The 14,112-nt window shown below is 42.8% G+C and overlaps 1 protein-coding gene across 2 annotated transcripts in view; it reads right to left on the bottom strand.

The window, feature by feature from the left end:
• Window positions 1-14,112, bottom strand: part of PRDM6 (PR/SET domain 6) — a 108,527-nt gene that overhangs the window by 21,792 nt on the left and 72,623 nt on the right. For both annotated transcript variants that reach the window (XM_027546978.1, XM_027546979.1), the window contains 2 exons: window positions 10,277-10,404; window positions 6,613-6,737 (listed from right to left, as the gene is read on the bottom strand). In XM_027546978.1, the coding sequence (XP_027402779.1) occupies window positions 6,613-6,737; window positions 10,277-10,404 (253 nt within the window). The remainder of the gene's footprint in view (window positions 1-6,612; window positions 6,738-10,276; window positions 10,405-14,112) is intronic.

Here is a 14,112-nt window from a genome sequence, read left to right as displayed (position 1 = left end):
GCTATCATTTTAAAGAGCTGGGGATTGATTATAAGAGTAACGGCAATCCAAAAAAGGGGATGAAGCTAGGGTGTAAGGTGATTGCACTTATACTTTAAATGCATCATCACCCTATATCATTAAATGAAAAAGTGAGCTGCAGTACAAAAAATCTAATAGTAGTAGTGTTAGTTGTTCAGTCATGTCCGACTCTTTGTGACCTTATAGTCTCTAGCCTTCCAGGCTCCTCTGTCCATGGGATTCTCCAGGCAAGAATACTGGAGGGGGTTGCCATTCCATTCTCTAGGGGATCTTCCCGACCCAGGGGTTGAACCCAGGTCTCCTGCATTGCAGGCAGATTCTTTACCATCTAAGCCACCAGGAACAGAGAGGCAGAGAAAAAGAGGGAGAATGTGCACAAATGAGAGAATGGGCAAAAAAATACATCTGGAAGGACACCTTAGAATGTGTCAACTCACTGCCTCTGGAAGAAGAATTACATGTCCATATTATCTTCTGAATTCTGATCAACGGAACCAAAAGTTAGTTAAAAACTAACTTTTAACCAAATAAGTGATTAAACTGAAACAACAAAATCAATGAGACTTCACTTTGGCTGCTGTGATACTAAAAAGAAAAATGCAGAGGTCCAGGCCAAAGCTGTCTGTGAGGCTGATCGGGAGGTGGCAGCAAAAATGGAAAGAAAAGCATTTAAGAATATATAATCAACAGGGATTTATGAATGACTAGACAGATGGGCTGAGAAAGAACAAGGTGTCAAGGTTTCTAGAAAGAACAGCTGAGTGAATGGGAGTGAGGTACTGAATTGGGAGAGAGACAGCTTGGGGGACAGAGTAGGATGGTTTCAGTTCAATATGTTGAGTTTGAGACATCTGTGAGACAGGCAAGTGCAGGTGGGAATTCAACAGGTTGACAGGAGCCTGGGTCTCCAGTGAGAAGTCTGAGCTGGCAATATAAATCTGGTAGCACCTGTCTGAATTCAGGTCCCCTGGGAAACAGTCTGAAATGGAGATCTGCGTTTTGTGTACAAGAGGTTTACTGCAGAACGAGGAGAGAGGATGGTGTCAAGAGCAATTAAAAGCACTTAACTAAGCACTTAATTAACCTTTCGAGTCATCTGGCTTTGGAATAACGGGAGCAGTCCTTAATACCCACCCACACTGACCAGTCCCTGGACACAGGCTACACGGGGAGGGAACACGACCACGGGTAAAGTGGCTCTGTAGGCTGAAGACAATTCAGCTCTCAGCCCTCTACACCCTCAGAAAGCGGAGGGATGCGGGCCTCAATCCTAAAGCAAGGCTCGCAAGGCGCCAAGGACTGAGGCATCCAAGAGGTCAAAACTCTCATGACAGCGGGCTCCTCTGTGTCTTTTGCCGCTTCCTTCAATGAAGGTGTTTTTCAGTGGCCACTGCCTTCTATTGGAGTCCTGAGCAGATACCTCTGGGGTGGAACTCTTCTCTGCTTGTTCTAGGACCCCCCATGTTCCTCCAGTTCTGGGCCAAGTTTTATATCAGCTTCTTGGCTTAAGGTTTCCACAACTGGCAGGTAATGCAAAACCCAACTCCATACCCTCCCATAGCTGGGGCCGGTTTTGGAATGCGACATACTGCTTTCATCAATGGCCCCAAATGGAGAGCTCCTTGGACTATGGGCCTGAGGGTAGCACTTTCTAGTCCCCATTCAGGGACAGTGATTTCTGATTCCAGGATTTATGGGAGGGGTCCAATCTCAGCTGCCCACTGTGCACGAGGGCCTGGAACTGGACTTGTCCCAACTGCATTAACACCGAGCCTACCGGCCTGGTGGCTCAGAGAGTGGAGAATCTGCCTGCAATGCAAGAGACCTAGGTTTGACCCCTGGGTTGGGAAGATCCCCTAGAGAATGGAATGGCTACCAACTCCAGTATTCTTGCCTGGGAGAATTCCATGGACAGAGGAGCCTGGCGGGCTACAGTCCATGGGGTCGCAAAGAGTCAGCCAGAACTGACTGACTATCACTGACACCACCGAGGCCAGCTCCCTGCTATGGCCATGTCACAAGGCACCCGTATTAGGTTCTACAGTGTAGTTTTTGCTTATGTGCCTTCTCCTACACTGAGCCCTTCGAGGACAGGGTCTGAGGTTTTGTTCCCCATCACGATGCTCCCCATAGGGTCTTGCAGACCGATGTTCTTGTTGGACTGAACTATACCATCATCTCCTCAATGTTCACAGACAGAAGGCTTGATGGAGCCTTCTCTACCCAGGGCCTAGTTCCACACTGTTGGTGGGATGGTGGGGCCAGGGCACCATGCAGAGGTGCCCGTCTTTATTTTCTGCTCTTTAAAATCAAAACGAAAAGGCAGGCCTCTCTCAGACAGAGTTTAGTCCAGTGTAACAACCTCTGTGTTGCCATCAAGTTTCACATTCCACCACCTCAGCTTCATATGCCAAGACAGAAAAAGCAGCAGGAAGACTTGTTTAACATTTATTCCCAGGTTTTTTTTTTTAATTTCCTCTGAAATGAATATGAATACACTATGGTCTTTACACTCTGCAGGAGCTAATCCCCCACTGGAAGCTTTGGGGAACCTCATTCCTCCTTGCGGATACAATCTGTCGACACAGGCGTTCCTTCAGGCTCTTCTGAAAGGCCCACAGTGGACGCAGCCGTGCTCTCTTTGCAGCTCTATTACATTTAGAACTATGGGTTTTTTTCTTTTTTCTTTCTTAAAGAAAATAACATACGAATTGCTTCCAGAGCCCAAATGCCTGTGTGAAACGCTGCCCTCTCTTTGAGGCAAGGCGGCTTTCAATGGCTTGTCCGGGCAGGGAGCGTGTCCCACTGCTTCGTGGCCGCTGCCAGAGGGGCCAGTGCCTGAAGCCTGAACCCACCCCACACGCTCAATAGGAAATGTGTACTTTCACTGTTGAAAGAACCATGGGAAGAAAGTGGTATTTTTATAAATGAAAGTGCTTAATAAGTATTATTCACTAAGCAAAATCATATTTTCCTTGAATGTCTTGGATCATGTAACAATTTCATTAACCAAGAAAAAACAGCTGGCTGAACTTTGTATCCATCGCTTCTAATAATGGCAGTAAAATCCTCAATATGTATCCAGTGAGCGTGTATTGTTTACTGTGTGCACAGCACTAGAAGGAGGCTCTGTGGAGGCATTTTGTCAAATAAGTCTTTGATCTCAAGAAGCTTCTTTATAAGGTACCTAATTTATTTTGTGGCTAGCTTGGTAGAATAAAAATTGTCTTCAAATTGCTAATCCTGGTGAGATGATTTAAATTACTCAGGGCTGTGAAAGGCTATCTGTTAAATTATCTGTCCATGCCCTTTCACACATTTGCTCTTTTAAATCACACCGAGTATTTTCTCGGTACAGAAAAAAGAGCCCTCATTATAAAGCCTCCCTAGGTACCTCTGTGAATCATATGGAATGAGAATCCATCTTCCAGTTAGAGTCAAAGCTGTATATCTACCCCCACGCCATCTGATGAAGCTTTCTACTGGTTTCTTGGGTGGCCAATCCCATGATAGATATACGACTTTGAGACAGGAACTGAAATAAAATTCCTATAATACCCTTAGGGGGATGGGGGATTGTCACTGTTGAACATTTTAGTCAATGACTTAATTATCTTTCAACTTCCCTCCACCCTTACTTAGAGCTCTGAACTCAACCCAAAAGAGCTACATGGTTTGTCTACTGAATCCATAATACTTGAAAGTGCTGAAGTTTTGCGAATTTCCTTCCAAGGATTTCAGGTGCTAAATGATGCATAACATGTGCCCTGGTAGAGTTTATTCAATACTCTAATCAGCAACCTCAAGAATGCTTCACAAAGGCTGAACTATGGGAGAAAGAAGGTCTGAGAAGCAATGCCCCTGGGGTTGCCACCAAGCACATTTTGGATGGCACTAGCATACAACCTGGAGACCAGCTGGTACACTCCCAGACACCACAGTCAGGTGGCTGTGAATGGCACATAAAACCCAAATCATCCAGCCCAGGCCCTAAATCCCTCTCATCTTTGTAACAGCATCACAAGGTAGAAGCAATGTTGCAGATGTGAGACTTCCACCCCAGAGATCCACGTCAAAGGGAAGAAGAGCATTCCCTGAGCAGTCACTTCACGCTTCCCATGAGTGACTCGTAATCCAGTTAAGTGGCCACTCCATCCACCCAGCTCTTCAGACCAAAGCCCTGGAGTTATCCTTGACTCCTTTCTCTTACTCGGCATCCAACGTGTCAGCAAAGGCTGTTGACTTTACCTTCAAAATGTATCCAGAATCCAAGCGCTTCTCACCACCTCCACCACTTTTACCCTGGTCCAAACCACCATCACCCCTCCTCCCTGGATTCCAGCAAGAGCCTCTAGCTGGATCCTGCTCCATCCTCACCCTCACTGTCAGATCTCCACTAAGTGGCCAGAGTAAACCTGTAACAACTTCAGTCAGATCATATCACTCTTCTGCTTGAAACTCTACAATACTGCATTTGTCCAATGCAAACAGAGTAAAATCCAGAGTCTTGACAGTGACCTTCTGGACTTTATAAGATTCTTGTCCCCAGATCTAAGTTAACTCCCCCCAACCCACTCTCTCCAGCTGACATACCTATGCTAACCATTGTGATGCCCTTCCTACAGGCCAGTAGCATCTCCATCTTGAGCCTTTATGCTTGGAGTCCAGCTGCCTGCAACACTCTGCTCCCAAAGAACATGTGGCTTGTTCTTTCACTTCCTTAAGTCTTTGCCCAAAGGCCACCTTCCTCATAGGGCCCACATTGGTCATCTCTAAACCCGCAACTCCCAATTCCTAGCACTCCTCGCCCCTTCTCTGCTTTGTTATCTCTATGACACTTATCATCACACGACAAACTAACTTACTTATTTATTGGTTGATAATCTGTCTCCCTCCATTAGACTATACGCTCCATGAGGGCAGGACTTCCTGTATGTCTTGTTCCTGCTGTACTTACAGTATGCAGCAATGACACTGGTCCTTAGTATGTATTCAACAACTATCTAATGAATGAATGAATTTTTGGACTATGTGCTACGTACTTTAGAACTCTAGACTTTGATGTGTTTACTTCCAGACATTCCTTGACATGCACACCAGAATATCTTCAGTCTGTAGTAGGCTGTACTGAAGAAGGAAATAGAAGGCCGTATAGGATTTATGGAATCTTTCTGGATCAGATTCCATCTTTTAGAAGGTGAAGCTACACCGAGGTTCTAACCAGGGGAGCTGATAACAGTGCTTTTCCACATGTGTACCTACACCCAGTCTTGGGAGAGCTGAGCATGGAGCCATCCTGGGAAGACAGAGCATACTGGCCGCCATGGCCATTTCTGCTTCTAACACCAACCACACACTCATGTCCAACACGGAGATTTTCCCCTGTGAAAACAGACACTCCCTCAAATAGGAGCATTACTGCAGAAAAAAAAACTTTCCAATGGAAACTTGGTAAGTAAGAGGAATGTACTTATATGTCCAAAGATTCATTTTTTTGATTTGAGATTGGTTTGGGGTTAGGGTAAAATAGAAAAAGAAAGTTGAGCATAATATGCTTTTTGAGGATTCTATTTTTTTTTTACAAAGAAAACAAAGATAACATGGAAAAGAAATATCTGATCATCAGCATTTTGATCAGTAATATTATAAATATTTTTTTCAGTTCATATGTGTGTGAGAGAAAGTAAGTGGAGAAGGAAAAATTAAAATAACACTTTTTTTCCCCAAAATTAAGTTTCTTACATAAATCTGTTCTCTCTGCTTCTTTTTCTACTGCATAATCCAAATTTATCAGTTCACAGATCAGTCAGTTGGATGACAAGAAAAAAATTGCATCATTCAAACCAGTGTTTCTCACTGAAGCACATCAAAATCACCCAAATCTAAATCTATTCCAAATACTAGAAATCACCTTATAACATTTTCCCCAAAATTGATAAAAACAAATATATAAAGTTTATATGAAAACTACTGCAAAGGTTTGCATTAAATTATTTTTTCAAACATAATGATAGTAACAGTAATAAAGATAGAAGAAAATTACACGGTTCATTTTAGACTAAGATGTTTAGAGACAAATTCCTCAATCATATGTCTATGGTTTTGACTACCATTTCTTACTCCAACAACTACTTAAGAGGAAGAAAAGCCAATTGACTGGAGGGGTGTTGTTCCTGATTAAAGAAAGTGTTGTCTCCTTACTTCGTTTTTGCAAACAGTGTGACTCCAGCAAGACTGTGCAATCCTTCAGAGCAGAAGTTATAACTTATGCTGCTCTTGGAACCAGACACATAGTTGGTACTCAGTAGATACCAGCTGCCTTAACACCGCTGCTGGCAATGATTTAAACTAGGACAAAGGTTTTGAAATCATAAATGGGTGAAAAAACATTGAGCTGTATAGGTCAAGACATCCTTGGAAAAAGCACAGGATATACAGGAAAAATAAAATGATGGAACAGACTTGTGCACATTTGTGTTACACAGCAGAGTGAACCACATTTCAGGAGTTTCAAACAACACTCTTATTTTAAAAGTTAGCTTTGAAATAGGTATTTGGAAATGTGAATTCAGAGCTAAAATAAATTCTTACAGTTTTCATCCTGGGCAATGCATTGTAAAGGGATCCCAAAGAAAGACGTATAGCTGTCATTGTACCACACGAGAAGCTCGGTACCCCTGGGAATATCTATACAGGCTCGGTAGAATATATTCGACCTATTCAAAACAAAAGAAAACCCAGCTTAGTAATCGGTAGGACTCACATGCTCCATCCACATTGTTATTGCCCCAAAAAAGTTCTGCCCAGTTTCCCGCCTAAACAATTTCTGTTTGTAATAAAATCTGCACCCACCTTATCGTTCCCAGCAACCAATTAGAGCCTGTAACCCAGTACAATAAATAGCTCACAGTTTATTTCCACAGTGTCCTTCCATGGAACATCCTGGCCAAAGAGACAGATATTTGGCCCCGGAGAGTCAGCAGAAAGGAAGAGTTCATTTAAAGAAAAAATTTCATCTCACACTAACGAGAAAATTCTCTTTCTTGGTAAACTGCAGACTCTGGTACGTCGACCCCACATACAAATTAACACCATTGATTTCTTATTTGAAGGAAAAGCGTTAGGTGTATTCTTACAACTTGGCATGGGAGTTCTCAAATTTGTAATAAAATTAAGCAGCTTTGTGATATAAGGGCTAAGAGAAATAAAAATCTTCCCCATAGCTTTTTTTTCCTCTAAAATTTGATACAGAAGAAGAAGGAAAATAACCCTCTTATGTGAAGTGGATGGAAATTCAATAAATACAAGAGGGGCACTTTACTCTGGCTGAAAGATTACACTATGAAATGACAGAGTGAAGGTACCAAGAACTAAACAGCCGTGGCACAGTGAATAAAAACCTACAGATTTAAAAAAAAAAGAAAAAAGAGGAGCCTGTGATCGGTTTTCTCAGTGAAGAATTGCTACAAACATTAGCCTCAAGTTCAAGATAAAAAGGTTCAGGGTTGGTGAACCTTAAATTTAGCCTTTCTGTAAGGAACTGGCCATAGCAGGGCAATCTGTTCCTTGTACAACACTGTAGACATAAGGCGAATCCTTCACCACATTTTTCACGGCGGTGAGATATGCACTTGTCAACATATTTTGTCACCACAAAGTGGCTCTTGGCAATAGGATCATAAAGATCAATAAAAAAGTGCAGATTCTCAATATTTTACTTGCAGCTGCAAAAATTTCATTTATCTTGTTATTTTCCTTACTTGCTGCCATTCTGTCTCATGAGGGCACTGCTAGCTAAGCAGAATGTTTTTCCCCAACATTCTATGAATATCTGACAAAAACTCCAGCCAGTTGTCCAGACCTCACTCCCCTTCCTCCCTCCGCATCTCCAAGAGCTGTGCATTTTATTAATTCTTTCCACTGCTACATAAAAAAATCAAAATTGGAGCTGGGATATAAATCACTGGCATCTCCTAACTTGAGAAAAATTGAGTCGACTTTGTACTTCACCCTTGTAACATTTCATCTCTCGGTTTGGCTTCCCTTAATATAAACACAGCGCCGGCAAATGAATGTGCTAAAACCAAATGACACACTTTGCCGCTGAAAGAGCAGAACTGTTTTCGAGCGATGGGTGGTCTTTTGAGGCACAGAGTAGGCCAAAAGGGGAAAAAGAAAAGTGTAAGCGTACACCGTTCCTTACAAGCGGGCAGAGCTTCCAAAACTCGCAGAAATCTCTGCATGTTGAAGCACATCAAAGGGATTTTTCCCTTTTCAGATAATATTTCCTTTGCTGACATGTATTTAGGATTGTGGTTGGATGACTCATAAAGATAGCTTCATGGCGTCCCAACGCAGCTGAAGCGGAACACACGCCAACAAACATTATTGTCAGCCTCAAAATAAAAACAAAACGTTCAGCTAAGGGTCAATCAATCAAGGGCGCTTTGAAGAAAATTCCATTTAGATATTACAAATCATAACAGAATGAATCTAAACCAGCTGACTTTTTGTGAAGAGGACATTCATGTACAATAAAAATTAGGCTGGCTCTTCAGGGTCCAACTTTTCTATTTTCTTACTCTTGGACGTGGTCACTGGTGATGGATGCCAGTTTTTAAATTGTGTTTTTGTAGTTCATTTTATAAAGATCTGAGGTAATCGAAAACAGATCGGCAGAGAGAATTCAGTGTGGAAGCACCATAAGGAAGGGAGCAATAAAACCCACTTAATATTGACAGAAAGGTAACGACTTTCTCATGCCCACCTTTCTTGCAGGGGTTTCTTATTTACCCAAAGTCAGAAGTCTCCTCAAGAGCTCCCAGGGTGCCCATGACGGAACCAGCCAAACTATCTCTTGCCGAGTAGACAAACACAATCTTTACTACTTTACTAGCTCCGAGTTTTATAAAAACTTCACAACAGAGATGCAGCTGCAGGGAAGGTGGGTGAAGCCCATATACAGAGTGTAACCAGATACCATCGTGTGCAAGTTCATATAAACCCTTATGTAATGAAAGATAACTGCCTAGGAAACCAAGGCAGTGAGTCACATGCTGTCCAAATATGTTCCCTTTGAATTTGGAGGCCTTCGGAGAGCAAGCCAGATTTGTGCAGCCTTTAACCTATAAGGGGAATAAAGTTTGCTTCTTTTTTTAAGGCTTCATTTAAAAAAAAAAAAAAAAAAAAGAAATTGTCATCAGCAGGACTCCAAGTTGCCGAGCAAGGCTCCTTCTGCTTTGATGTGTCTGTGGTGCCTGATAAAGTTAAACAGTTGCTTCTGATTCTAAAGGGAACGTGGCTGTTTATAACTGAGGTCATATATTTACATGGCACATGTTTTCGAGGGATTCTGAGAAAAGAAGGCTTCGTGGCAGGGCTTTTTTCCTATGGGATCTGTGTTTGCCTTTGGGTTGCCACTCTAGCCTTTAGTACTTGATAGAAATGCTTGACCAACAGGTGCATCAGGCAGGTGTGGCTTTAGATCTGGGATGCCCACTGGCTTTTCTGCCCCTCCCCCACTCTAGGCCTCCCTATGAGACTCTGGGAACTGGGGAGGCTTCACCTCATCTCCACTCACCTTTGGGATTTGCCAAAATATCTCAGGGGACTGGTGCCTTCTCTGTGCTCTGGAACCACCCCATCCCCCTGAAACATTCTCTGAATGGCCGCAGGACCAGAGCCAAATGCTTTGGCACCTTTCAAGGGATCAGGAGAGGTTACTATGACTCAGTCAAGGCTGTTGAGCACAATGGTTTTAGGAAAGCAGCCTGGGGAGGGTTGAGACTTCTTGACTTCCCATGCCTTTGTGCAACTCAAACTGTTTCCTCTGAGAGACAGCCAGACTGAAGGTGACTGAAAGCAAGTGACTTGGGCTGAATCTGTGAACTCCTGTTTGCGTGTGGACACATCTGCTGGGGAGGAAATCACTGCAAGTCAGTGAGTTCGCTGGGCTCACTCAGGCCATGGTGAACATTCATGTGATGATGTGGAAGTAACTTTTTCATGTGCAGTGAGTGAAAAAGGCCTTCTCCTAGCATCCTTATTCCTGAATTCTCAAGAAATGACTGTTACAAGAACTAGAGAGATATCACAAACCTAGCAGAAAAAAAAAAAAAAGAAAGAAATTCCTGCCAGCCCTGCAGAGTTCTTCAGGACTCTGCAGGATTTTTTCAAAACTAGCAGCAAGCCTGAATTTATATATGCAAGGCAAAGGGCTTCGGCTTTGTAAGTGGTAAATCAAGGTATACTTTACCTGTACTGAACTACTGTTAGATTCTGTTCTCCGCAGTGCCTTGCACATCGGATATACCTCATCCAGCTCGACTTACTAGGTTCCCCACCATCAATAAAGTGCTGTAGTGTCCCATCTTGGTCATATATCTAGAGAAGAGGTCAGAAGGTCAAGTAGTTAGAACGAATCATCAGCAATCATTTCCCCTGCTTCCCTTGGTGTCTTTATGTGTTGGCTGCAGCAATTTATTGCCCATAGGTTTGCTAGTGCTCAGGAATGCTTGTGGAAACTCAACTAGAATAACAGTAGAAAAACATTTTCTGGTGATGCAAGTCAATCACGTTTTTCTTATCAAGCCAATCTTCCCTTTATTAAACATATTTGTGGCATCTCAAGGATGTGAGTGACCATGTTTCCCAAAGAATATTTAACCTCTTTTTGACAGGCTACTCTTTAGTAATGAGCTGCTGGATAAACAAAGCAAGCTGAGAGGCGAGGCCACGCTGACATGGCTGGAACATCCACATGAGAGGCCCTCGTCTCAAACACGTAACTGGTCGAAGGCATCTGGGAGGCAGGGACTGTCGGCTCAACAAGCCGGGTGACACCTAGCAGGGGTTGGCGCATTATGGAGCTGTTTCAGACTGATAAAATTAGACTCTGATTTGGATTGAAAGAAATGGACTCTCACCTCGCAGAAGATGTAGGACTTCAGCTGTCAGGACCTGAAACTATTAGGAGAGGAGTCATCAAAAAAGAGGGACCCTCGCAAAGGGAAAGAAAAAAATAATAAAAGTTTCCTATGGATTTAAAATGTCTTAACTGAGGTCGGTCTAATCATTATTGCCTTAGATCACCTCAAGCAGATTTTCTTTCAAGATCACATCCAAGGTAATGGAATCCCAGGCAATGAGCATGGGACCAAAAACCTTCTGCTAAACAACTGGCCAGCCCAGGATGTTGGAATCAGGGCTAACAGCAGAGACAATCAGCCCCCACTTCCAGAAACCAGGCCAGCCCTGAGCACCTTGGAGGCTGGGGTATCTGGAAGGGTGGATTGGGGAGTTATATATGGGCAGCAATTCTGGAAGGCCATCCTCAGTCCTAGGGGCAGCCAGGAAGCAAGGGGTACAGTTCTCAGAAGGATCATGGCAAAACTGGGCCTTTTAAAGAAAAATCAGCAGTAAGATTGTGTTCCGCAGAGCATCCTGAGAAATTAAGTCTCATTCTTGCTAATCAGCCTTTCCGCTTTTCTTTTCCAAACAGACACAGAGAACACGTCTCCTGGAGCGCCTCACTGGTTACATTTCAGCCCTAAAATTAGTAAGGTCATTCATATTAATTTAGCTCAGCATTTCTATTCTGGGGGCCAAAAGACTTAGTGATGACAGTTCTTTTTATCATCATCAGTCATTTTAAAACAGTTGATTTGTTTTTTGGTTTTGGTTTTTTTTTTTTTTTTTTTTGGCTTTTCTTGAACTCATTCGTCTTCACCCCCAATCTTTCCACTAACCCCCACAAATAAAACTAGAGATGAAGCCAACCTAATCAATATAATGGTTGGAGAAGCTATGACTGGGTAGCAGGCTAGAATGATTATAGTTGATAATCAATGTAGCCTGAGAAGAATGAAGAGAGTCCTAGATTATATTTAAGATAATGACTTTAAAATCTTAGTTTAGGGATGATAGCAGGAAATGGGAGCATTTCATGTGGTAGATACATCTGCTCCGTAAGCAACCTGATGACAGATTTCCTATTTAGGTAAGATTATTACACGGTACTTATTTTGTTGCTCTTATTTTCGTTTTAGGAAATTGGTTCAAAGGCTCAAAGTCGCAATCTTGAGTCTGCTGTCAACAGCCCATGTGACACTGTACAAAGCCATCAGTTCTTTGAATACCACTATCTATCTATGCAGCTAAGCTAAGTCACTTCAGTTGTGTCCGACTCTGTGTGACCCCATAGACGGCAGCCCACCAGGCTCCCCCGTCCCTGGGATTCTCCAGGCAAGAACACTGGAGTGGGTTGTCATTTCCTTCTCCAATGCATGAAAGTGAAAAGTGAAAGTGAAGTCGCTCAGTCGTGTCCCACTCTTAGCGACCCCATGGACTTCAGCCCACCAGGCTCCTCTGTCCATGGGATTTTCCAGGCAAGAGTACTGGAGTGGGGTGCCATTGCCTTCTCCCTATCTATCTATAATGGAGCCCAAAATGTTGAGGACCCAGCCCTCTGCCCTGTCCCTCTCCCATGAACAAACCTTCCATGACAGCTGCTGGTGAAAATACTTATGAAGCACTTGGAGAAGTGCAGTTCTCCTTCATGCTTCCAGCCAATGTCCTCAACAGCAAGTTAAACTCTCTAACGTTTACACATCACGGGTGTCGCTGAGTGTTAGCTCATCTGAACACCAGACATTAGCCAGTCAGTCTCCAAAATAAGTATAAAAAAGTGTTTTCTCCCACACTGTTTCAGCAATAACCTCCTTAAACTAAGTATATTGTGATTACAGGAATCCTACAATTCTTGCCTGCCTGGTGAAAATGCTACTTGCTTTGAGGAAAAGTAGATGGTTATTTGCCAGGCTTCCCCAAAGTATCAAACACTGAGCACATAGCCTGAAGCTGAGCCTCCCCTGCTCCAGCCTGATACCAGTATTACACTGTTTCACATGAAACCTGACAAAAATCCCACTTACCAAGTTAGATCCCGTAAGTGTGCACCCCATCAGAAATGAGGAAACTCAATCAGGCTTGATACTGTTCTTTCCCTTAGCACCCAGAGCCCAGCCATCACCAAATCCAGCTGAATTTACCTCCTAAAACTTTTTCACATGCATCCATCTCTCCCTCTCCACCATCACCATCCTACCTGAACCAGCTTCCTCTCTCGCCTGAAGGACTACAAAAGTCCCTTGACAGATTTCCCTGCTGCTGCTTCAGGCCCTTCCAACCTAGTCTCTCAAGTACAGCCAGAGGGATCTTTCAAAATCCAAATGTAATGATTGCTTTTATCCCCCCTGCCAAAATAAGAGTTTCATAAATGCCATAAAATGTCAAGTCATAACAACATACATTCTCAGCATGTGAGATTTCCTCAATGGGATCCATCATGCTAATATGGGCAGCACCTCGAGCCGAAGTTATTTAGGGAGGCTGGCCAAAAACATGAACCTTTGCATTTGGCTCAAGGCCATCTTGGGGCCCTTTCTAGCCTGTGTTGTTAAACATTTAAACTGTGTTTCTTGAAAAAGTAACAAGGGCCCAGCAGTCAGTGATGCCTATTTCTGTTCATTTTCCTAATAAAAGTAGAATAAAATTGGAAAAACCACTATATCCACATGTAAGCTCTAAAGAGGAACTTTTCAAAAAAGTTCTGCATCCCAATTTGTGTGTTGTTATTAATCTCCATCATTAGCTCAACTTTGTTTTCATTTCAGAGTTCAGTAAAAGAATTTTTTAAAAAAGAGGGAGATAAAATTCCACATGCATCTGAACTATACAAGGACACTGTCCCTGTGCCCAGACGGGCTGACATTTGTCCTTCTGGGAGACAAGCAACCACAAGTGGGGAAATGCTTCAGCAGATTTCAGTCCACAGCAGCTGCAACAATTTCAAGGTCGAGAAGCTGTTATTGGAGGCTGCACCAACATCTACATTTGTGTGACGCTAAAATGTAACTGTAAGATAGATACCTAACAGGTCTAAAAATGTTAAGGAATTTGAGGAGATTTATTAATGCCAAGACCAAGAGTTATTTTGTTTTCATTACCTTTCAAAAGATTTAAAATAAGAAGAAAAATATAAAAAATCTTACACAATGTTTAGATAATCTCCTCAGGACCAATGAAAATGTC

The sequence above is a fragment of the Bos indicus x Bos taurus genome, chromosome 7 (genome assembly GCF_003369695.1).
Source record: "Bos indicus x Bos taurus breed Angus x Brahman F1 hybrid chromosome 7, Bos_hybrid_MaternalHap_v2.0, whole genome shotgun sequence".
NCBI classification, from domain to species: domain Eukaryota; kingdom Metazoa; phylum Chordata; class Mammalia; order Artiodactyla; family Bovidae; genus Bos; species Bos indicus x Bos taurus.
Note: the sequence above shows the minus strand (reverse complement) of the source record. Positions and strands in the feature narration are given on the sequence as shown.